This window comes from Candidozyma duobushaemuli (assembly GCF_002926085.2).
Source record: "Candidozyma duobushaemuli strain B09383 chromosome Unknown F_B09383, whole genome shotgun sequence".
Taxonomy (NCBI): Eukaryota; Fungi; Ascomycota; class Pichiomycetes; order Serinales; family Metschnikowiaceae; genus Candidozyma; species Candidozyma duobushaemuli.
Window position 1 is genome coordinate 453,157 of NW_020289899.1, and position 24,355 is coordinate 477,511.

General features: G+C 48.3%; 9 protein-coding genes across 9 annotated transcripts; 5 read left to right on the plus strand and 4 right to left on the minus strand. All coding sequences in view use genetic code 12, as the record gives it.

Annotated features, from left to right (window-relative positions):
- Window positions 1–239: 239 nt before the first annotated feature.
- CXQ87_004870 (uncharacterized protein) lies at window positions 240–767 on the minus strand (the record flags this gene model as incomplete). Its single annotated transcript, XM_025483302.1, has 1 exon — window positions 240–767. One exon carries the CDS (start codon window positions 765–767, stop codon window positions 240–242), a length of 528 nt encoding a protein of 175 aa, XP_025337515.1.
- A 2,279-nt stretch (window positions 768–3,046) lies between these two features.
- CXQ87_004871 (uncharacterized protein) lies at window positions 3,047–4,753 on the plus strand (the record flags this gene model as incomplete). The annotated part of the gene is made up of 1 exon (XM_025483303.1): window positions 3,047–4,753. The coding sequence occupies one exon, from the start codon at window positions 3,047–3,049 to the stop codon at window positions 4,751–4,753; it is 1,707 nt and encodes a 568-aa protein (XP_025337516.1).
- Window positions 4,754–6,029: 1,276 nt separating this feature from the next.
- CXQ87_004872 (uncharacterized protein) lies at window positions 6,030–8,141 on the plus strand (the record flags this gene model as incomplete). The annotated part of the gene is made up of 1 exon (XM_025483304.1): window positions 6,030–8,141. The coding sequence occupies one exon, from the start codon at window positions 6,030–6,032 to the stop codon at window positions 8,139–8,141; it is 2,112 nt and encodes a 703-aa protein (XP_025337517.1).
- A 1,157-nt stretch (window positions 8,142–9,298) lies between these two features.
- On the plus strand, window positions 9,299–10,928 carry CXQ87_004873 (putative serine/threonine protein kinase; the record flags this gene model as incomplete). The annotated part of the gene is made up of 3 exons (XM_025483305.1): window positions 9,299–9,462; window positions 9,489–10,173; window positions 10,203–10,928. The coding sequence occupies 3 exons, from the start codon at window positions 9,299–9,301 to the stop codon at window positions 10,926–10,928; spliced, it is 1,575 nt and encodes a 524-aa protein (XP_025337518.1).
- A 292-nt stretch (window positions 10,929–11,220) lies between these two features.
- Window positions 11,221–12,870, plus strand: CXQ87_004874 (uncharacterized protein; the record flags this gene model as incomplete). The annotated part of the gene is made up of 1 exon (XM_025483306.1): window positions 11,221–12,870. One exon carries the CDS (start codon window positions 11,221–11,223, stop codon window positions 12,868–12,870), a length of 1,650 nt encoding a protein of 549 aa, XP_025337519.1.
- A 44-nt stretch (window positions 12,871–12,914) lies between these two features.
- CXQ87_004875 (uncharacterized protein) lies at window positions 12,915–16,772 on the minus strand (the record flags this gene model as incomplete). The annotated part of the gene is made up of 2 exons (XM_025483307.1): window positions 12,915–13,899; window positions 14,242–16,772. The coding sequence occupies 2 exons, from the start codon at window positions 16,770–16,772 to the stop codon at window positions 12,915–12,917; spliced, it is 3,516 nt and encodes a 1,171-aa protein (XP_025337520.1).
- Window positions 16,773–17,826: 1,054 nt separating this feature from the next.
- CXQ87_004876 (SDR family oxidoreductase) lies at window positions 17,827–18,855 on the minus strand (the record flags this gene model as incomplete). The annotated part of the gene is made up of 1 exon (XM_025483308.1): window positions 17,827–18,855. One exon carries the CDS (start codon window positions 18,853–18,855, stop codon window positions 17,827–17,829), a length of 1,029 nt encoding a protein of 342 aa, XP_025337521.1.
- A 571-nt stretch (window positions 18,856–19,426) lies between these two features.
- Window positions 19,427–20,413, minus strand: RIB1 (GTP cyclohydrolase II; the record flags this gene model as incomplete). The annotated part of the gene is made up of 1 exon (XM_025483309.1): window positions 19,427–20,413. The coding sequence occupies one exon, from the start codon at window positions 20,411–20,413 to the stop codon at window positions 19,427–19,429; it is 987 nt and encodes a 328-aa protein (XP_025337522.1).
- A 2,321-nt stretch (window positions 20,414–22,734) lies between these two features.
- CXQ87_004878 (uncharacterized protein) lies at window positions 22,735–23,393 on the plus strand (the record flags this gene model as incomplete). The annotated part of the gene is made up of 2 exons (XM_025483310.1): window positions 22,735–22,864; window positions 22,888–23,393. 2 exons carry the CDS (start codon window positions 22,735–22,737, stop codon window positions 23,391–23,393), a joined length of 636 nt encoding a protein of 211 aa, XP_025337523.1.
- Between the last annotated feature and the right edge of the window lie 962 nt (window positions 23,394–24,355).

The following is a 24,355-nucleotide window of genomic DNA, read 5'->3' on the forward strand; positions in this document are numbered from 1 at the left end:
CTGCAACCACACCTATATTCCTTGAACACCAGCGGCTAAATCGTATCGTCAATCTACTCGGTTCCACAAGTCGATTACTTAGATCTTATCAAAGCTTAAATCAACTAGGTTCCACAATTCATTCGCTTCGTCCTCAGATCCTCCTCTCACCAAAATTTTCACCTCTAGGCCTCCTACACCCCGTCATATCATGTCTCGTTAGTGCTATGTACAAACCCAGAGCCGGCTGCCTGAGCCAGCTATATCTTCCATGTCTCCTGACGCATGCGCTGCTTGAACTTGTTCATCACATACTTGAGTCCTTCCTGTGATTGGGACATGTTCTTCTGGAACCGGCGGTGGCCCCACAACTCGATTCTCTCCTTCATGCCAGCAAAGTTGCTCGATAGCTTCACCTTGCTCTCAATGTGTGTACGTGTTCCTTCACTAGTATAGTGAAGATACTCCTCGACCTTGATGAATTTCCTGTGGTCGACATTCGAACAATAAGCCGACATGATGCCGGACCTGGGGTCAATCACGGATTTTTCCAAGATCCACGAGTCCAAGGACGAGCCCAAAAAGGGCTGGATGAACAAGGGCAACAGCCCCCTTTTGACAACTAGCTTCGTTGTTCGGAGCATCCCCGAATCATCCACGTACTGCTCCAAGGTGTCTGAGCTCTGCACGTGCTTGGCAAACGGGTTGGGGTACTTGTTCATGTACGCATACGACGCCGTGGCGAAGTTGAAGTCGTACAGGTTGGACGCCTTGATGAACTGGACCATGTAACGTTGTAAGGTGAGCCAATGGAGCTCGAAATTGGTAAGCGATTTTTCCACGCAGTGTGCAGGTCCGGCTATCTCGAGCCGACAGTGAACGGGGTGATTTCGATATGGTTTTACGGTAAATTTAGTTTAGCAATTGAGGGTTGGTTTGTGGGATTCTAGTACTTTTATATTGGCCATGTGGGGTGAGGGGTACGGAAAGGCTGGGTTTGCGGTCAGAGGATACCGAGACAATGAGGGGGGGGGGGGGGGGGGGGGGGGGTAGCAAAACAATATTAGGGTGTGGCTGGAAGCAAAATAAAAAAAAAAGGCGAGAAATGAAAGAAAAAGTAAAATAATAGTCATCGTCAGTGAGATAAAATGATACTATGTTTGGAGGCTCGATGCAATCAGGGTGTTATAGTACCGAGATCACCGGGTTGGTGAAAATTTAAATAGAGTTTTTTGATAACGCTGGATTGACAAAAATGCGCCGTTTGAGGTCCAGCATCGTTTAGCAATACCGATGCTCGTGGTGGCTGTCTTTCTAGAAATGTGTTTAGTGATTCAGCCATTGGCATCCATGTCCTGTTAGATGAGAAGGCCTGCTGAGTCCCTGGTAGTGAAGATAGCATCAGCAGATGTTTTAGGCAACCCTCTTTTTCGATGAATAAAGGAAAAACACTTCTGTCGTCACCAATCTCTCATTCATCCATAATATTCGTTCCACAATATTCGTAGTCTACGGTAAGAAACTAACCGTACCATGCAACCTCCTCTGCGCCGAAAACGCCATCTACCACAAAGCCAAAGCCAAAGGCGTAACCGAAAAAAAACCTTAAATAAATGGACTTCCAAAATGGCCTCCCAAAACGGCCTCCCCACGGCCTCCCAATGCACCGCTCTATTGCAAACTGAAACGTGCTTCAGGCTTCCATCAACCTCCTAATCGCCTTGCACCCACTTCTCCATTGTCCTACCCAAAACCCACCATTCACAGGAAAACCGCCATTCACAGGAAAACCGCCATTCTACAGTACTTGCGGATCAACACTTCCACTACCCCAAGCCTCGATATTTTTCAAAATACCCCGTGGAGGTGGGGTCTCTCCACTTGCCTAAACCAAGGTGACAGGTCGCTAAGCGAGAATGCTACTTCGACGGCAAAGCCTACTTTGGTGCAAGTTCTTTTTTTGTAGCAATCATTCATCAAGTGTCCAAAATCAAACAGTAACAAAAAATGGCAAGATCAACCAACTAGTATCACTTGCTCCGGCTTTCCAGCACAACATCTCGTTTTCCACATTGGGCCTACATTGCCGCTAATCAGGCCGTCCCTTTCCATGCTGAGAGTTAATTTCAATGCAAAGCCCACCGGGCTCGGGAAATCAGCTGGTGTGTGGAGAAGCTGCAAACAACACCTGTTTGAGGTTCCGCCACGGCGTTTGCACCCAAACGCGGGACACCTAATTTTTGAACAACTGATTAAATTTTTTTTCTAAAACGACCAAGGGCTTGGTACGCCCGCCGCGAGGCATTTTTGCTTATCTAAAAGGTAAAGTGTCTCGGATTTGGGGCCCTTTGAAGAACCCGAAACACCGTTGGGTGTTGCATTTTCCATAATAAGCGGCGTGCGTAACGTCGGTTTTGCCTTCTCGGTAGCTCATGCTGCTTTTGGGCCTCACGCTGAAACGACGCCAGCCCCGTCGGCCATATACCTCCGGCGAGGCTTTAAAATGGAATTTATTTAGATTGTCACCTTGGACAGTGTGGGGCCGGATTAATATCGGGATGAGCCCGGGAAAACTTGGTCAAGCCGGGCCCCGATCGCACCGAACTGCCCCAGCACGGCAAGAAAAAGAAACCACGCGGTGAGAGACCATCTTCGCTGAGACGCAAGGACTGCAGACAGAGACGTCACGGTGCAGAAGCCTGGCTAGCGTGCATGTCCGTGCATACGGCGTTTTCCCTCCAACCAACAGCATCTCAGCAAAAAAACGCAAAACGCCTTTGATAGCAGAAATTTCCCGGAGGGTCACCATTTATCGATAACAAATCATCTGTGCTCTCCGCCCGCGTACCCCATACACGCTGATCTGCGCAGACCTTTTATACATATAGATCTCGGTTTGGCCATCTTCGGAGTATTCGCTAACCTTTTTTTTTTTTTTTTCTTGACGAAAACCTACCCAGTCCCTGTCTGACACCGCGGGCACGTCACTTTTCTTCTTCAACAGAGTTTTGACATCGCCAAGGCCGGCAAATTTTCTTAGGCCACAAACTACTTTTTCATCATCATCATGAGCAAAGCTGAAGAGAAGATCGGGTTCCACAAGGACTCCAACTCCATTGAGCCCATCATCTCGGAAATCAAGCCATATTCGTCGGACGAAGAACCCGACAAGGGCTTTGTTGGTAACTTCATCGACTCATTCAGGGAGGACACGGAAAACAAGACTTTGGACCACAAGGAGCTTAAAATGTCCCACTTGTGTGTCATTGCGCTTAGTTCCGGTCTCGGAACCGGTCTTTTGGTTGGCTCTGCCACCAAGTTGAAGTCTGGTGGTCCTCTCTCCATTCTTATTGCATACATCATTGTCGGTACCATGGCTATCTGTACCATGAACTCTGTCGGTGAGTTGACCGTTGCATACTCGTCTTTGCAAGGTGGTTTCAACGAGTGGTACCAGAAGTTCTTGGACCCTTCTATTGCATTTGCGCTCGGCTGGAACTACTGGTTCCAGTGGATCACCACCATTTCGCTTGAGTTGGTCACTGCAGCATTGACGATCAAGTTCTGGAACTCCGAGCTCAATCCAGACATTTTCGTCACCATTTTCTTCTTGCTCATTTGCTTCATCAACCTTTTCGGTGTGAGGGGCTATGGTGAGGCAGAATTCGTCATGAACTCCATCAAGCTTCTCATGCTTCTGGGTTTCTTCCTCATGGGTCTTTGTATCGATTTGGGTGCTTCCAAGTCCGGATATATCGGCGGCAAGTACTGGAGAGACCCAGGTGCCATCACAAACTTTAAAGGTTTGGTCACCTGTTTTTCCACTGCTTCCTTTTCCATGGGTGGTACTGAATTTTTGGCGCTTTCCGTCTCCGAAGTCAGAAACCCTCGTACTGCGCTTCCGACTGCCATTCGTCTTGTGTTTTTCCGTATCATCTTCTTTTACCTCGGTACCTTGGTGATGGTCGGTCTTTTGGTGCCCTACACCTCCGATAGACTTATGGGAACCAACACAGAATCCGCTAACGATGCTTCTCCATATGTGCTTGCAGCAGACCTCCACTCTGTCAAGGTTGTTCCACACATTGTGAATGCCGTTATTCTCAATTCTGTCACTTCCGTGGCCACCGCTGCCATGTACTCGTCCTCCAGATTATTGCGTTCTCTTGCTCAGCAAGGTTTGGCTCCAAAGTGGTTTGACTACACTGACAGAGCCGGCAGACCATTGAGAGCATGGTTGGTGAGTATTTTGGCTGGTATCTTTGCATTCATTGCCGAGTACGAAAAACAGGCCACGGTCTTTGACTGGTTGATGTCCATTGTGGCTCTTTCCATTGTGTTCATCTGGCCTGCTCTTTGCATCTGTCACCTTAGATGGAGAGCCTGTTTGAGATACCACAAGATCCCCTTGGACACGCTTGGTTTCGTTTCTTACACGGGCGAGTGGGGATCGTGGCTTTCTGTGATTATCAACTCGCTTGTGTTGATCGGACAATTCTGGGTGGCTCTTTTCCCCACCGACAAGCCCGATGTGGCCAATTTCTTCCAGAACTACGCCGGTGTGCCTTTCCTTTTGGTTTGTTTCTTTGGCCACAAGATCTTCGCCGGCAGCTGGTCGAAATGGTGGCATAAGATCGAGGATATCGATATCGATGCCGGCAGAACCATTTACGACAAGGAGCAGTTGGAGTTGGACAGGGAGGAACTCAAGCAGAAGATTGCCAGCGCCCCCTTTTGGAAAAAACCGTTTGTGTGGTTTTTCAACTCGTCCTAGACGTCACGATTTATGTAGCCACGACTATCGTTTGCATTGTACTATAGACCAATGGATTATGTATTAGTGAAGCGTAGGCCCCATGCCAGGCGACATTGAGTGATATAGCCTCTCGAGATAGGCATGTTGGAGGTCAATTCAGCGTTTTTTGTATGAAACTTTTTTTTTTACCAAATAAGGTGTTTGGCTTATCGCCTTGCATTCTATGGCCATCAGAGTCCATTGTGTACAACCGAACGTTCTAGACATGCCGTTCAGGAGAAGCCACCCAGCTATTGCTATCCGTCGATTTCGTCAATTTTCACAATCTACTAAGAAAACCCAAAAATGTTGACGTAGCCCCACCGGCACGGCTTCTTGCTATCAGGCTGTCAAACCTGTCTATTGACATGGAGCCGGGTCGGCTATCCTGTGATTTCGATCATTTAAGAGTTCAAGCAGGCTTTCATATACTTTAAAGAGATAAAAAATAAAAACGCAGTGAAAATAGATGGAAATTGAAAATTAGTGAAAATGAAATACAGTATTCTGCTCAATTGGTGAGTTGGATGGTTGCCAAGACGTCACTTTGACGTCAGTAACAAAGATGACAGCCTCGGAGAAGCCTCACTGACCCCGAGGCAGTGTGGTGACGGTAATTGTGGCAGTGAACGGTCCAGTGACCTTACATATCAAAAAATCACAAATTTCAGTCAAACCCTCAAAACTTCTAAAGCTTAATTTTGCATTTCCGCTGCATCGTGGTGTGGGTATAAAGCCTTGGCACCCGCCCTTTTTGCACCCATTAATTTCAGCACCCCATCGACGGAATTTCAGAATCAAGCGGCTGTAGTCTCTTTTTGAAATGACGCTGAATTGGGAAAGTCGTACAGATGACCGATCTCGTTTGTGGGACGATCTTCCAAGCGTAGCCGTAGCAATGTGTCAAGTGCACAGTCAAAACCCACAAGCCACAAGCCAACGAACAATATTTTCAAAACCGAAGTAAAAGGCAGAAATAATAAAAATCAAACCGTTCAATCATCCCCACATTCACATCTCCACCACCTCCACCGGCACCCTCGTGGTGCACCAAACGGCTCCATCAACACACCCAAAGCCCCCTCGGCGCTCCTCCCAAATTTTCCAAAACCACCTCTTCAACCCAATCTAAATAAATAAAAACCCTCCCTTTCTAAAATTCTCCCACCCCACATCCTCTTGGGGCCTACCCTTCCATCCTTCACAGTGCGCACAGCCCTAGCAACTTCATCTACACCACCTACTGCTTCTTTACATGAGCCGAATTCGACATCCCCGACTGTCTGCTGCCTGGACCAGGCCTGCTGTGCTTCTAGCGCTGCTTGCTCGTATGGTGCACGCTTTTCCTATTCCGACTGTCCGTGACATTGACGTGGAATCCTCCCAAATGACCGCTGAGGAGTTCTACGCCAATATCTTCACCTCTGTGTTTTTGGTGTTGGCGGGCGGTGTTTTCGCTGGCTTGACCTTGGGGCTTATGGGCCAGGACGAGGTTTACTTGAAGGTGATTGCTACTTCCGGTGACCCGCTGGAGAGAAAGCACGCCAGAAAGGTGTTGAGGTTGATTGGCAGAGGTAAGCACTGGGTGCTTGTGACCTTGTTGTTGCTGAACGTTATCACCAACGAGACGTTGCCTATTGTGTTGGACCGCTGCCTTGGTGGCGGCTGGCCTGCTGTGGTTACTTCTACGGCTTCCATTGTCATCTTTGGTGAAATCATCCCTCAGTCCATCTGTGTCAGGTACGGTCTCCAGGTGGGTGCCTTGTTTGCTCCATTTGTGCTCGTGTTGATGTACGTCATGTACCCGGTGGCATACCCTTGTTCCTTGCTTCTTGACCATATTCTTGGTGAGGACCACGGTACCGTGTACAAGAAGAGTGGACTTAAAACCTTGGTGACTCTCCACAAAACAATGGGCGTTGAGCGCTTGAACCAGGATGAGGTCACTATTATCAGTGCTGTTTTGGACTTGAAGGAAAAAACCGTCGCTGACATCATGACCCCCATGGATTGCGTCTACACCATGTCTTCTGACTCCATTCTAGATGAGGAAACCGTGGAGGAGATCTTCAATGCTGGCTTCTCCCGTATTCCTATCCACCTCCCGAACGAGCCTTCCAACTTTATTGGTATGCTCTTAGTCCGTGTGTTGATCTCGTATGATCCGGAGGATGCTCTCCCTGTGGCCTCGTTCCCATTGGCTACTCTTCCCGAAACCGCCGCCGACACCTCGTGTTTGAACATCTTGAACTACTTCCAAGAGGGCAAGTCCCACATGATTGTGGTTAGCGAAACACCTGGTGAGCCTACTGGCGCTTTGGGTGTGCTCACTTTAGAGGACGTAATTGAGGAATTGATTGGCGAGGAGATTGTCGACGAGTCCGACGTCTACATCGACATCAACAAGAACATTAAGAGAACCAACCCTGGTCCTTTGTCCCGCCGCCATTTGACCTCCTACTTGCACAACTTGTACCAGTCCAACGACGCCAAGAGAAACTCTGTTGGTTCTGGCGGGCAAAACACAATCATAAAGGCAAACCCTATCACTACATCACCCCATGTCATCCGTGCTAGTGCCGAGGGTCGGGCTCTTGGCTCGCCTATGCTTGCACCTATGAACAGGGCACTGAATCCGTTGGAAACCTCCAAGTCTTTTGTCACCATCAAGAAGCCTCTTCAACAGCATGAGGTGCCCGGATCGCAGCCGGCTTCCGTGAGCAACAACTCTGTTCCTGGACCCAACCGCTCTCATCCACATGTTAAGGTCCGCTATGAGCCTATCTACACCAGTGAAGAAGCCGCTTTGCAAGAGGCGCGTGACAGACTCAAGAAGGACGATGACGAACTGAATGGCAACGACGGTGGCTGTGACAACGACAACAACGGCCACGGCTCGGACCATTACCACAACAATGGCCACTCGGACAGCAACCTACCGAAGCGTGATGCCGACAGAAGGGAGGTGGAAACAGACATTTCGGAGATTGTGAAGGACGGCAAGAAGTCCGAGGCCGTGTCGAAGAAGCTGTCGCGGAACTTCTCCAGACAGACCTCTAGAACGGGCTCTTTCTCGGGTTCTGTTTCCAGAACCGGGTCCCGGAGAGGTCTGAACTCCAACTCGCACTCGGACGACGATGGTGTTGACCACTCCGATCCGATCCTGATGGAGTTCCTGGAGCTGCGTTCGTACCGAACCGGTGGTATCGTGGAGTCTGTGGTGAACGTGCAGGGAGTCCACAAGACCATCATCGAGGATATCAGCGACAGCGAGGACTCGAGCCCGGAGCAGGGCAGTCTGACCAGTCTGCGTAAGAAGCGCTACAGCAGTAGCGAGGAGGAGAGCCAGCGTTTGGTGAACTTCTAGCGGCTGGCGACGAAATAGCACATATTTACAGAAAGCTACATTTATGATATGGTGGTGGAGTAGTAGCGCAAACGGTATTTCATTGAGCCACCAGATTTGCGCTTTAAGGCGGAGGAAGTTGAGCGATTAAGGGGTGACATTTAAACTTTATAAAGCGATTCAAGAGGTTGGTATTCAACCTATCAAGATTGCTCTGGCGCTATACCTCTGTACGGCTTATCTCTGTATCATCAGACGTCAAAGCCGGTAAGCGATGCAGGGTCCACCTTCTAGAAACCGAGGCATACAAACAGCCATATTCTCTTCAACTTCCATACTTTCATCTCCTCATTACATAACTCCCTTCTTGGCTCAAGCGGAATTGAGCCCCACGTCATGGTTATCTGCCCTGCTCCAGATGCCGTGGTAAGGATCACAGCAGATGGCAGCGAAAGCAAGAAACATGTTATCCACAGTGCCGAATCACAAAACCGACATCTGCTAACAAATCAAAGTAGCCTTTTCCAATCAGACAACCCAAATTTCCAGCCTTTCCTCAGATTTTCTTGTAGAGTCTCCAGACCACTCGGCCCCTTCGGCTCGGCAAATACGCAACCGAGGGATTTTTCAGTCACCCCAGCCGAAGCAGTAGAAACAGCCTTGCAAAGAGTAAATTCGAAAAAATGAAACCACAATGAACCAGGGCTGTTGTGGCTGTCACTCGACGAAAAGTGCCCTGTTTTTCGGCTTTAGCCCTCGGTGCCGCCGCATCCGTGTGGAGCCGGTGAGCCGATGAATCTGCCCAGATTGACAGATTTGTGCTTTGGCAACAAAAGCGGGAACTTTTCTCAAAACTTCTAAGTTCACTTTGAAAACCGGCCAAATCAAAAAAAGCAGCCTTCCACTTCTCTCTTTCTTAAATCTAACCTCGAGACCCACGCTTTCGCAGCCATAGCCTGAGCGTAAAAGCCCCATATCTCCTACGGATTCCGCCTCGAGCCGATTTTCAAAACCACATTCTCCAAAACCCCCGTTGGCCTTTTCCCGCCTATCCACTTCAAAATCCCAAAATTTCTCCCCGAACCAACTTTCCGTGTGCACCTTCGCTGTTGTTTCCTTTTATAAGGCGCGAAGTCACTAGCAACTCCAACTCAACCTCCACCTCCATCTCCACCACCATGACAGAAAAGAAACACCGGTCCCTCAAGGACCTCTTCAAGCACCTGTCGCTGCTGCTGCTGCTGCTGCTCAATAAACTCGGCAATCTGGACCACCGGCTGTTTCTTAGAAGAAGAAACCTGAAGCTGCTGCTTACGCCTCAGACCAGCTCGTCGCTGAAACCGTCTCTGGGATCTCACCGGCGGCGAGTGATCTGGAGGAATCCGTGAGGAAGGGCAAGGGGCACAGGAGAAAACACGAGCTGTCACACCTTTCGTTGAAACGGTTCTTCAAAATCCTAAGACCTGAGCATTTGGACGACGGCGTCAAGGAAAAAACTCCGCCCGAGTTGCCCCTTTCGCTGACGCTGGACTTGGCAAAGAAGTACGATATCGGCAAGTTGATCGGCACCGGCGCCTCGGGCTCGGTCAACTTGGTCACGGCCCACGGCAACGAGAACGAGATCTTTGCCGTGAAGAAATTCCGGGCCCGCTTGAAGAACGAGCTGGAACACGACTACCAGACGAAGGTGAAGAACGAATTTTTGATTGGCGACTACCTCAAGCACCAGAACTTGGTGCACACCATGGAGTTGATCAAGGAGAAGCTGGAGTATCTTATTGTCATGGAGTACTGTCCCTACGACTTTTTCAACTTGGTCATGCTGGGCCTCATGAAGGTGGAAGAGGTGTGCTGTTATTTCAAGCAGATTGTGAACGGTGTGGCCCATTTGCACGAGGCGGGCATCGCCCACCGTGATTTGAAGTTGGACAACTGTGTGGTCAACCTGGACGGTGTGCTCAAACTCATTGATTTCGGCTCCGCATTCCAGTACAGAAAAGACAGCAAATCGAGTTCCGGCCCACAGACCAAAATCCTCAAAGCCAAGGGTATCGTCGGCTCTGATCCATACTTGGCCCCGAGGTTTTCGACACTACTACGCCGTACGATGCCCGTTTGGCCGACGTGTGGTCCATTGCCATTATCTTCTGCTGCATGATTCTCAAGCGTTTCCCATGGAAACTCCCGAGATCGAGCGATCCGCTGTTCCGGTCTTTTGCTTGCCTCAATAGTATGGACGAGCCTGTCAGTGAGCAGGAAATGGAAGAGAAGGACTCCAAGGGACCCAAGTATGGTCCTGAAAGACTTCTTCGTCTTCTTCCGCAGGGATCCAGACCTCTTATCGCCAGCATGCTCACCATCGACACTACCAAGCGTTGTCTAATAGGCGATGTCCTCGCAGACCCCTTTTACAAAGATATCCAGAATTGTTACTACGCCGAAGTGGACGAGAAGCCACAAGAGGAATTCAAGGAAGCAAAGGAAGACAATTTGCTGCCTCCACAGCCGCCAATGTCGCCAGAGGCTGCTCTGTCGCCAGGCTCAGAATTACAAACACCCAGCTCCAGCGGCTCAGGTACACCCAGAGTCTTGTCCCACGACGCCATCAGCCACGACAACTCGGCCCACCGCTTCGGCAGTCATATTCACAATCCCGAGGCCTTTGCCGGTACAACGGCCGTTAAACGTGTGGAGCGTTTCTTCAAGGCACCCAACCACACCCACCATTTGGTTACAGAAAAGGAACTAGAGCAGATCAACGCCGAGCGCCAGCGGGCCCGCAAATTGAAGGAATCCGGCACCGCCTAAGCAGCACTATTTTTGAAATTACTGTCATAGACGTTTCATTCGCTTTATCAGGTCTGTAGAGGTGCATTCGCATTTGCAACCATTTCGATGCGTCCCAGTTGCACAAAACCACGAAAGCATAAGAACGCTTTTTGAAGTATTAACAGTACAAGTTCAATAAAGCCTTCATTTAACTCCTCTTCCGTCCGCTTATTTCCACTAAGCCTACGGCCGTGCATCTCGCCTTATCTGGTGCACGGAGGCGGTCATGTCTATTTACAACTACAACAACTTCAATCAACATCAACAACCCATGTCTGGCCACCCCGTGGCTCTCCCGCACTGGATCCAGACCGTGTCTGGATGGAGCGCTTTGGCGTCTCTGGTGATCATTTTTTTCAGCATTCTTCTACACCTTCTAAATTACAGAAAACCGTTCCAGCAGCGATTGATGATCCGGATCCAGTTGATCGTGCCGCTTTTCGCCATTCTGTGCTACTCAATGCTCCGTGATCCAACGGCCGTTTTTAACAAGTTTGTCGTCGAGCCGGTTCGAGAAATATACGAGGCGTTCGTCATCTACACGTTCTTCTCGTTGCTTACCGATATGCTAGGAGGAGCCAAAAGCATCATCATTATGACCAGCGGGCGGCCTCCTGTGCTGCATCCGGGGTTTGTGAAGTGGATTCTTCCTCCCTTAGATATTCTGGACCCGCAGACGTTTTTGGCCATCAAAAGAGGTATTCTACAATACGTCTGGTTGAAACCGGTCATCTGTTTTGGTACCTTGTTTTTTGAGCTCCTCGGCTGGTACAACGTCAACGATATGAGCGCAAGCTCATTGTACCTCTGGTTTACGATCGTCTACAACTTCTCGGTGTCGCTCTCGTTGTACTGCCTTGCCATCTTCTGGAAGATCCTCTGGCAGGACCTTAAACCGTTCAACCCCATGGGAAAGTTTCTTTGTGTCAAGCTCATCATTTTTGCCTCTTACTGGCAAGGTGTCCTCTTGGCGATTCTCAACATCATGGGCGTTTTGCCAGGGGACAGTTCGCAGGACGAAAACGGAGCCCCAAACATCGGTGTATCTATTCAAAATGCCTTGCTTTGCGTGGAGCTAATAGCCTTTGCCATTGGCCACTGGCTTTCCTTCTCGTATAAGCCCTATACCATCTCGAGGATGCCCACGGGACGAGTGCAGTTTTACTACGCTCTTCGAGACATGTTCGGCATCAAAGATTTGATCGTGGACTTCGCCCTTACATTTTACGGTGACTACTATAAGGATTATAAGCAGTTTGACTCTGTCGAAGCCCTTATAGCACATCCGTCGCTGAAGAGCCGTATGGGCCGTATCAATCAAGGTCTCCGCTACCAACCCGATGGTAAGCAAAAGCACTGGCTCCCGCTGCAAAACCTACAGTCCTCGCCTCTGGCAGGCCAGGCCAGCATCCGCAGCACATCGGAGATCAACGCCATCTCCAACAATATTTATCTGCAGCAGCACGGGCGTACACATTCGATTTACGCTCCATCGCTAGCATCCACTGGAACATCCACCAGAGCTCTTTATCCACATTCCGATAAGGGCAGCCCGCCAGCGTCGCCGTTGCTTTCCGACGCCCATTCCATCAAGACGAATCCTTCCAATTTGGAGGAGGAGTTCTCGGAAACCATCTCGGAGACCCTCCGTAAGCTCAATCCTAATGTAAGCTATGACAACGAGTACCTTGATGAGGATGAGCAGTACTACCAGGCTGCATGCTCTGTTGTCAACAATTACAACCTCGACCAAACGGAGGTGAAGAAGTTGGTCAATTACCCGATTGTGGATGAGCTTATCGTTGGCCACGAGTATGGCTACAAAGTCAAAAAATTGCGTGCGGATCGGATTCGCCAACAACGGCAAAACAACTACAGCAGCCTTTCCCGAAATGACAACCGTGGGTACGGCAGTGTCTAATACTCATGCCTTCATAATATATACAAGTTGGGTCGTTCAGTTTTCTAATCATCTAGCTTGAACAGGTAGAGAGAGTCGAGGTCGTCATCTGCCACCTTTGGCTTCTGCTGCTTAGCTTTCTTCTCCTGCTCCTTCTCCAAACGTCTTTGTTTTTTGAGATCCCTCTCGGAAACCTCCTCTGCTTCCAGGGTCGCAGTTTGAGCTACCTTTTTCGGCGAGCAGTTAAAGGCTGCCCTAGCATCAACACTTCCTGATTCCTCAAAAGGGCAATCAAGCTCCACCAAAATATCCCTTACCTTTTCCACCACCTTCTCACGTTTGCGAAGCTCTATCTCTAACGCCTCGTCTTCAACGTTTCTGATGGTGGTGGTTCCACTCAACAGATCCATGAGTCTGTCTTCCTCACTGAGCTTCTTGGACTTGAACAAAGAATGCTTGTCGCCGAGGTAAATGAAAAACTTATCCTGTTTTTTGACACGTCTAGCGATTTCGTTGTATTTCTGGTTTGCCAAATCCTGGTTATTGATGGACCACGAAAGCGGTACAATCTTCAAGGCCAGTTTTTTCCGTTCCGCTTGTTGTTTCTGATTGGCTGCTCTTCTAGCAGATGCACTGCCCAACTGCAAGAGCTCTTCCTGCTTTCTAGCAGCTAGCATATCAGAAAATGTTCGAAGCATCTCCTGGATCGGAACCTTCTTGATGATAGGAAACAGCAGCTGTCCTCCTTTGTCCTGCTTACTGACAAACATGCTAATACCGTCCTGACGAAAGTCCATCAGATTGACGATTGTGCTGAGATTTGTAACCGTCAAATGCTTCGTTTGTGGGTCGAAAACCTGAACTTTGTATGATGGACTCAAACCATGGACCTGTTTGATGATATCCTTGACAGCAAGCCTGGCCTGGTCACTGCCGGAATCGAAATTGAACCTCACAACCTTTGTCTTCTTTCTATCTCTATCGTTGGATTTGTGGTTTTTGTATGGTTTGTTATTGTGGTTAGGCTTCTTGTTATATGAAGCTGCAAACCTGTTACCTCCTGAAGATGAAGGTTTGGGAGGCCCTTGGGAAAACGTGTTTGCATTTCCTGCAGCTTTACGTAAAGCTTGACATGTGGAAAACGGTCTTAGTGATTGAAATAGACTATGTATGGCTGTTCGGGAGGCCATCATGTTATGCTGATTAATGTATGGGAGCATTTTTCAAAATATACTGCAAGTGGAGTCACGTGCATTTGCAGCCAGTACAAATCCCGACTACGACAGCTCTATTTCATAAAAAGATTTTTCTCTATTCACATTCAAAAAGCGTAACACGTAATAAATAAGTTAATAATTAAGGTTGTAAGGGTCGAGGTTCTCGAAAGTAGACCCGAAGGGAAGATTCTCAAGCTCGTCCAAGCCTAAGTTGTTCATCATCTCCTCTGGCTTCACCTCTGAATAGTCTGTTTCAGTCTGATTCCCCTGGGACTCGGCCTGTTTTTTGTTGCCCTCAAGCATATACGGTGGAAGTATCCTGCCGAAAATTTGTGTGTCGAGCAGATCCATCACACCAGGAACATAGTTATTCTCGTAGTTCTCGGACTTTCCGGAGTCACTGTAGCTGCGACCATCAGTACCTTTGGTAGATTGGTTTCCAAAGTCTTGTTGTAAGTTTGCTTGTGCTTGTCTCTCCTCAGCCTTTTCATCTTCAGCCATACGAGCACTCCGATCGAAAAGCTCAGTGTACTGGTTCGAAAGGGTGTCCTTTGTCAGATCGATAAGGCCAAACTCTCCCAGCATCGGTACAGCAGGGCGCACACCGTCACGGAAGTCATTGATGTCGTCGAAGTTTCGAAGAGTAAGTTGGACACTCTCATCGTTGGCTTCAAGAGAGGCGCTGTTCCTGAAGTTGGTCTTCATGGAAGTATCGGCCGTTCTTCTGTTCAACTGTTCAAACAAGTTGTTCAAGATGTTGTAGATTCTGAGCGAGGCATTAGACATGTTCTTCAAAGTGTCCAACACCTTGCGCCCAATCTCGATATCTTCCTTAATCATCTCGATATTCAAGTCGTCATCGAATAAAACGCCCGCGTAGTTCATTCCTTGGTTGTTCTTGTGCTGGTTGTTATAGTTGGCAAAGTGGTAGTAGTAAATCAAACAAGCGATGGAAAAGAAGATCGTGTACATAGAGAACCAGTAGGTTCCAACCAAAAGCTTCTGGTTGATCATTTTGTTAGCAAGCTTGACAACCATACGAGCAACCTTGATACAGTTTCTGCCTCTGATAAGGGAGCGAGGATCTGAGTTTGACGCCTGGTAGCCGTTACTGATGTAGTGAATGAATGGACGGTACAAGTTGTTTTGACAGTTCAAAAACAGTAAATGAAGGTAGTAGTTTGCGAGCAAGAAACGCTCGGGAATCTTCTTGCTGCTTTCAGGGTCACTTGGATCTGTTGGTTTAAGCTCTGGAGGAAGATTATCAAGCCATTGTTTCAACTCAAACTCAAGCTCGGTAACCTTGTCGTGCATTTTGTCCGAGACCACACGCTCCGGCAGTTTCGATTTGATTTTGATGGGATAGAGCTCCTTGACAATGTGGGAAAGAATGATCGTAAGCTTGGTGTGGTGGTTTGCACAGCCAGAAGAAGAAAGACGACCTTCCTGTTTGTCAAAGAGGTAGCTATCACGGGTAATAAACTCGTCGTCAAGCTCCACGGGGAAGTTCTGATCGTACTCGTCCTCGCTGATCGACTGAGAAAGACCCAAAAGCGAGTTGATGTAGATGTCCATCTTGTAGATAGTGTAGAAAAGACGCTTCCTCGTGTCGACCTCAATTGGATCTAGCTTCCTTTTGGAGGACTGAAAGATGGACAAGTTTCTGTGGAGACCTTCCTTCAATGCGCTTCTCAATGCAATACCAATGTACGAGTAACAGGTGGAAAGACGAGCCAGACACTGCAAATAGATGATCATCATGACAATGGTTTGAATCGAGGGAATGTCGCCGACGTTGGTGATATCGATGAGTTTCCGAGCCTCAAGGAAATACCTAAACCCATCGTCCTCCAAAGAGTGGTCTGACTGGTTGTTCGTATACAGCAGACGGGAGAATAGCGAGCCGCAAGCCAAAATTGAGTACATGAACGGCAAAAACTTTTGTTGTCTGTTTGTGTAGTAGAGCGGGTCCATGCTGTAAAGAAGATCAACCTCCTCAAGTAGCGACGGTCTGTGGTAGAACCTGAACAAGACACAAGCCTTTGACCACGTTGTAAATATGAGCTGGAGCGCCACTTCTTTTGGAGGCAAAATTATCTTGATTTCTGCGCCAATGGAGTCGTCGTTCAGTGTGGTGGTGGAGACGTACGGATCTAGCTGGTTGATGGGGGAGGCGTTTGGGGTAGCAGCGTCCAAGTAGAGATCCGAGATATCCCTGACATTGATGTTTGCCGGGTTTTTCTGTTGAAGGTACCCAACAATCCGCTGGAATTTGGGCAAGTCAAACGGCAGGCGCAGATCGTCCATCAAGTTGATGTTCAACTTGGGGAACAAGAGCTGCACCAAACCCTGGCATAGCTGCAAATTCGGCACCGAGTTCGGCATCAGCTGGGAGCGGTTCATCAGAAGCAGCTTCAAAAGCGGATTCAGCTGGGGATCCAGCGGCAAAGGTGGAGGCGCCTTCTTGTTCCGTACATTGGGCTGATCATAGGTGCAGTTGTACGAGTACACCGTGCAATGGATACACGGCTGTTTGCCGTCACATTTCACTTTTTTATGACGACAGCAGTCGCAGGCACGGGTGACACGTTTTCGTTTGGTTGCTGGACCCATGTTGGCTCCTCCCTGGTAGGAATCCATGGAGAAGCTGTTTGTCGAGGCCATGGGCGGAGCGGCGTAAGGGTCTTGTTTGGGGGACCCTGACATGGTGTGGGGGAGATTTGGGGGCGCTTTGTGGGGAATATTTGTTATATAATGGTGGATTTGGCGGGTGGAGGTGGTGGTTGGTGGGAAAAGAGAGTGGTTGTACTGAAAATCGACAAGGATTTTAGTGCAGGCGCATTGTGGGGGACCTCGCAGTTAGAAGGTGCCAAGGTGGTGGGGCTGGTTTTGGAAAATCTTTGAAGTGAGGGTGAATTCGGAGTCAGGGTAGTTTTGTGAATTGGTGATTTTTTTGGAAATTGTAGGAGAAGGCTGTTTCTTGGTTGTTTCGTACCGTGATGCAAGGCGCCTAGTAGGCGAGCCTAAACATGTGTCAAATGGGTTATCCGGAATGAAAGTGAGGCGACCGAACACTGAATATTTTGGTGGCTTTTTTAAAATTTGGGTGATTTTGCAAATCTGGGGCTCTACGGGTAGCTTCTGTTGCTCATTGTGCTTTTCTTGACTCTGGCGTTGTGAGCACTGGCTTGAAATGTTGATACTACAGAAAAGAGTCATTTGTGGTGATGTGGCGGAAGCGGGATAATTGGAGTTTCAGTGATTTCATGATTTTGTCTGTTCATCGGGCATTTTGGTGATTTTGGGCGATCTACGGACGGTGAGGCTGAAATACGGCTTGCTGTGCCACAGATGATCCACCTGAGACACCGGTATGTCCAGTCGCCAAAACAGAAAGAAAAAAAAAAAAAAGATAAATCTCAATCTTTCTATAACAGAGTTGAGAAAAATGTCATTCTTGCTCTTTGCTTCCATTCCTTGGGATTGCGCTATCACGGTCAAATAAGCTAGTGGTCTCGTGCAGAGACGTACGATGTCCATCATAGCCGACCAGCTTAATAAAGCTTAACCACATGGGACAACCGCAGCAGTCTGCAAGATGACCGGAAAGCTTAATGAAAAGCTTAACTTTATTTGCGGCATCACTTGATGAGGGATTGTATTGAATTGCTGCAAACTTTTCGATGAGGCCTTCGCCTGTGAAGCTTTCATCCAGCACCTCTATATTTCAGCTCATGCATTCGTTTATTTCAAATCTCTATCATTTGTCCAATCTGCCCTCGACCTGGAGGATCTGCCTGGCACTATCTGCAAAAGACTGCTCAACGGAAATCAACTCAAAGCCCAAGATCTTCCGGGTCTTGTCGTCGTTCTTCTTGGCTCTAGTTTCGATATCCTCCTGACCAGAACCTGGCTTCCCTACAGGCACATTTTCCGTCTGTTTGGGAAACTTCTCGTGCAAAACGTCCAAAATCGTCTGCAAAGTGAACAGAGCACTGATCAAGAACAAACGCTGGTTTTTCGCCTCGTCCTTCTCAAAAGCAACTAGGTGGGCCTTGGCAACATCACGAACATCGACTCCAACGGAATTGTAAGGAGTCACTTCGTCCTGAGGGCTCTTGATCTTGAGAACAGCGTTGATTATCTCAGAAGAGGTGTTGAGCTTTTCGGTGCTAAAGTAGTCAGTAGGCTGAGGTCCAAAAACAAGAACGGGATTCACCGTAGATAACACAAAAGCCGGCTTTTGCTCCTTGACAAACTCCCATGCAGCCTTTTCTGCAAAAGCCTTCGATGCACTGTAGCCATTAAGTGGACTTTCCAAGGCCTGCTCCCAGGTGAGGTTGTTCCATGAAGTTTCGTCAAATGTCTGATCGGCTTGAAGGTCCTGGTCTCCAGAAGCAATGGCTAAAAAGGAGGAAGTAATAACCACCCTCTTGATGTTGGGACCATACTTTGCAATCGACAGTAAGGCGTTCTTGGTTCCATCGACCGCAGGCTTGAGAAGTTCCTTCTCCACATCGGTCACATTGTAGTGAAAAGGCGAGGCAGTGTGTAAAAAGACTGTAGCTTCCTGGTGTTTCTCGACAAATTCATCAAAAGCACCGTCCTGGGCAATATCCTCCACAATCTCGTAAGAAAAGCTCTCTGGCTTTCCAGAAAGCTTGACGTATTCTCCCTTTTCCTTGCTTCTAACCGATCCAACGACCGTGTAGCCGTTCTTGATGAGCTCTTGCACTGTGTGTGCAGCAATGAAGCCCGAGGCTCCAGAAACCAAAGCTGTAGTGCTCATGGCGGTTTGAAAGTGGCAATGGTGTTCTTGTTATACCCTGGTGCCAAGGATTTCGCAGCCACGGAGAATATACAAAACGGTCGATCTCTGCATTGTGGCCATCTTCTCCGAAGCCACACATTTGCGTTTTTCCGCCCCTCTTTTGATGTGCTTACCAATCGCTTATGTCAGTTTGACGTTCAAGTGCATTTCCGTATACCCATTTGAGATCCAGCTTACGAACTCCGGCGACACGTCATTGTCATAACCTGTGTAAATTGAAACTATATTTAATTTAGTTATTTTTGATCTGTTTATGACCGGCCCAGGGAAACCAGTCCCCCTGAAGTCGGCAATTTTCTATGCCACCCACTCTACTCTTGTAACGAACGTTATTCTCGTAAATGCAATTTTTATCCATCACAGCAACGCTGCGTTCAGTCGTGACATGTACAGCACGGGCGGCAGCGATAACGATTCGTCGTGGATGCCACCGCCAGTGAATCAGGCATCTGCCGGTCGAGCTCAACTGACCAACAGTGCCCTCTAAGCGCTAACTCTAGCCACCTCAGTGGCCATGTAAAATCTCTCCTCATATCCTGATGGGCTTCTCAAGCAAGTGCCCCATTCTCTCAATCTTGGCACTGAGATAGCCCTCAATCTCCTTCGACTTGATGCCCTCCAGTGTTCTCCACGCCAAAGGCACCATGGGCACTCTCTCGGCCACCTTCACGTCTCTGTTCATGCCCTCAACGGCGATGATCTTGTCGGGGTTGTTTGTCAAGAGCTTGATCTCCAAGAGGTTCAAGTCCACAAGGATGGCCGTAGCCAACAGGAACAGTCTTCCATCGGCAGGATGCCTCAAGAGCAAGTTCGCCTGGACGGTGTCGGCGCCCAAATCCTGGAGATTATAGGCCTTCAACTTCTCGCCAAGGCCGATTCCACGGCCCTCCTGTCTCAAATACACAATACACCCGTGACCGTTCTCACCAAGAAGCCTGCCAGCCTCGTTGAACTGCTCTCCACAGTCACAACGTGCTGACCACGCCGTTTCGCCAGTGTAGCATTCTGAGTGGATTCTGGCCATCACCTGGCCGTCAAACGTCGTTTCCGGCTCCCGGATCAAGTTACCGTCCATGTCGAAATGCAACTCCTGGCCCGTTCTGTCGTCTCTGTCTGCGGCGTCCCTTCCCGGGAACAACTTGCCCACGTAGGCGCCACGTGTCATTCTGTCCTGCTGGGACTCGCCTGGTCTCTGTTGGAAGAGCGTCTTTGATCTGATATCCTCGCCAAAAACTATGGCCAAGTGTTCCTTCTTGTCGACGTCGTTTTCGTACAAATGTAGAAAGATCTCGGGCCCCTGGACGGTGGGTATTCTGGCCCGAGCGATACAGCGCACCACAGGCAACTTATCGTGGATCGGCAACTTCCTTCTTTCTTCTTCCAGAACCACGGGAGGACTCTGGGGAGATGCGGTGATAGGCTCGGATGGAGTAGGTGCCGGCGACACTATGGGCATGTTACGGAACGCTTCGTCCAGATGCTCGGGTTTTCCCGCCTGCGGCTGGACAAGGGTCATTTTGGATTTTTGGATTTAGGTCTGGGGAAGAAGATGTAGATATAGTGCGACTCATATGACAAAGGCCTGCTGTTGCCGAGGCCTGTGTGCAGTACGCTCACTGGTGAGCTTAGGCGGTCTTAGTACTATTAGTAATGGTGTGGTTGGGCTTGACAAATCGTGCAGGTCAGAGAGATGGGCTACCGTGGGCGGCTGAATAAGTATTAGTAGGGCTGGGGGACATTGTTTTGGAGATTTTTCAGATTTTTCAGATTTTTCGAAATTTCCCACCATGGCACAAAGGTGGCTTCGCTTAGCACCTGTCAACGTCAAAGCCCGGCCGAGCTCGGAACCACCATATCACACGCTGCATTGAAAAAGACGGCTTAGAGTTGGGTGATTTTGATTTTGCAGCCTAAATTTCTGTTTTTATACTTTTTCTGAATTTCTCTGCCTCAATGTGTACCCCTGGCTCGATCACCCGTTTGACACATGCTATCGCTTGGCATTTGCACCCATAGTGCGATTGTGTGGGCCATTTTCGGCATGTGTTATCAGATCCATCTGGTGAGGCGCTGCAAGGGGCTGATAACAAACGCTCCAATGGGCGTTGAAAACGAAAATTGCCTATTTTGGCTCGGTAGCCGCCAAGTCTTCTGCGGTTCTAGTCCAATGGGAGGTTTACCCGAAGAACGAGGAATGTCTCGTTTGGGGCACCCTCCGAAAAATGGGGGCTGGAGATTTTCCTTCGGATCATCCTGGTATTGATATGACATGATGTCGAGGAATTCTGTAGAGCTAGTGGTGTAATGCAACGATGTGGTGGAATGATAGTGTTGACTTGGCTTGTTGGGGCACCCAGAAATCAGCAGATCACAATAAGGAGATGGACTTCTTGATTGGCCACTGCTGGCCTCACGGCTTTTGCTAACTGTGGAAGCCACATACCGCATGGATTTGACGGTGGTTTATCCGACTGGCTACTTTGGGAGGCAGTGCTCACGAACTAGGGTGGCTTATCTGGTACTCCAGCCGTCTGGCGAAGATTCTGCTGGGATTGGTGCAGGGAAAGTTGATCCGATTTTCGTCAATCGGGCGGCTGGGTTGTGCCAATACTCTTTGGACGTAACTGAAAAAGTTCGGGTAAGGGGTTCTTGTGGTGATTGGTCGATTTGGCGGTTTAGCGGGCTGGAAGCGAGATTCTCAGAGTTTTCAGTGTTGTGTCGATCGATCTTTTTGGTTTTTACGATGTTTGGAACATGAGCGACAATTGGAGTCTGAGCTATTGACCAGCATATCCATCATGCTGTGAAGTCCAAATGAATATTAAAGCTCATATTTGACCACCCGGGTTTCTTTCGAAATTAGCCATAGATTGACGACCACATCTACTTTCTTGATGGACCGGACCTTTTATATCGTTGTATGATTAACAGATTATAGTATTGACCTCAAAATGGAAACCACCCCTGTTCCAGCCTTCTGTTAACAATAACAAATGCCAGCAGCTAGTAGCAGAATAATCCAGAAAAGAAACGCTAGACTGCAAGAGCTAAAAGTATCCAGCTGTGGATAATAGAGTGAAGCGCATCTTTATATTCACTTTTCCTCATCATTGATGTCAACCATTCCCCTTTAGTATTCAGCTCAATCATATATACGCAGTGATTCGAAAGTTAAGTTGAGTTTGCCTGCCTTTGATGATTACATCGAGAATGAGGCAGTTAAGAAGGCTTCTCGAAAGGAGTCGGAAAAAGACGTCGGCCCGCGGTGTTTAAGCTCTCATATTGGACTCATCGGCCAATTACTAACGAACTCTGGGAAATCTTCAGAAATTCGCTAATTTCGATCATCATATATATGATTTGTACACCACTGGTACTCCGTACTCCGAGTACTGTATAAGTCTTTTTGGGTAGGTCAGGCTTCCACACTTTAAGTAACAGACACCACTACACCCATCCAAGGCTCGTGCATTCACTTCCCAACCTCCAAAATATCAATTGAAAACCCTTGAAGGGATTGATGATGTTCAAAACTTGATAAAGGTTGTCTGGATTCATAATATACCTCCTGCATATACCACCAGTCATGTGGGGACAAAGACCACAGCAAAGCCAAACACATGAACAGCATTTATAAAGGAATCCAATGTTCGAACCTTCTGGACTTCTAAAATTGTCATCATCCTCGACGCCCCAGCGACGGTATGCTGACTCAGGACCCTGGAGATCCCGTAGTGGCGGTGTGCATACAAGTAGGGCCAATCACCGCAACCCATTTTCTCGTTACGCTCAGAAAAAATCTACTACTCTACATCAACTACTCACCCACATTTCTTCATGCTTTCGTTGGTTTCCAGAACAACGTTACGTGGTATTGCCACGTCGGCCAGACTCGCCAAACCAGCAGCAGCAGCAGGCACAGAGTACTTGACCACCGGTGGGTCTACTCAGTCTGTGTGGCCTAAAGGTTTCAGACAACCCAGACCAAAGACATGGAGGAGCTGAGCGAATCGGCCCTTTCTAAAGCCACCAAGTTCTTCTTCCTCAATGAGATCGCCAGAGGAATGTACATTTGTTTGGAGATGTTCTTCCGTGCCCCATACACCATCTACTATCCTTTTGAGAAGGGCCCCATTTCGCCCCGTTTCAGAGGTGAGCACGCCTTGAGAAGATACCCCTCGGGCGAGGAGAGATGCATTGCTTGTAAGTTGTGTGAGGCGATCTGCCCAGCCCAGGCCATCACAATCGAGGCGGAGGAGAGAGTCGATGGCTCCAGAAGAACCTACAAGTACGACATTGACATGACCAAGTGTATCTACTGCGGTTACTGTCAGGAGTCCTGTCCTGTGGACGCCATTGTCGAGGGTCCTAACGTCGAGTACTCGACGGCGACCCGTGAAGAGTTGTTGTACAACAAGGAGAAGTTGTTGGCCAACGGTGACAAGTGGGAGCAAGAGTTGCAGTACTGTATTGACGCCGACGCCCCCTACCGTTAAGTTATTGAAACGGCCCCCGCCGCCCAGCGGCATCTGCATTCGATTCTGGCTCGGTCGATCCTGGCCCAGCCAGAGTGTAATATATAGCGAGCTCTGCTCCCCCGATAAACATTACGAAAGACACTGATTGTAGGATGTGGAGCAACCAAATCTGACTAAGAGGTGAACATATAAAGCTTACTTGAAATGAATCAGCTACTTCATGAGCTGCAGCCGTGCTGCATTATCAAGATCTGTTGCTTGGGCATAAGGCTAAGGTCTCAGAATGTGTAGATAAAGCTTCACTGGAGATGACCTTCAAGCGTTGTTCTGAGGGATCTCAAAGGTTACATAGGCTTGTGTTTATTTCAATGTACATCTCAATAATTTTTAATTTTTCAAGCTGCCGAAATTTTTGCAATTGTTTGTGTACTTATTTTTGATGTTTCTAATATTTAGCTGCGAATGTACTATGTATCTCAATTTATAGCCATATTCAAATGCAATTGACGTTTTCCACAAAAAAACGTAAACAAAGAAATTAAACATTATTGGAACGCAAAGTCCTCTCGTCACACATAATTTTATTTTCTACTTCAGTCATCTCGATGAAGTTCTGCTCAGATACACACATACAACCCCACAACCTCTTCCACACCAATTGCTAACTATTAGGTATAAAAGCACAATTGACTTGTATATTATCTGTAAAAGCACCGATTGCCTTTCTCCCGACCAAGTCCGTAGATTCATCCAACACTGGATGAGCTCAATGTACCTAGTTAGCCCAGCATCGCTTTAAACGAAACCCAGCATGGCAAAACCACCCCGAATCAAAAGCTCTTGATTTTAAGACTCTAGCTACCACGAGCTTAAATAACTTCTAAGATCCACGAACCTCCACCAGCCAAAACCTGGAACCACATGTGAGTTCAGCCGCATGGTCAGAACCACACCCACAACAACTATACCCAACAACGCCC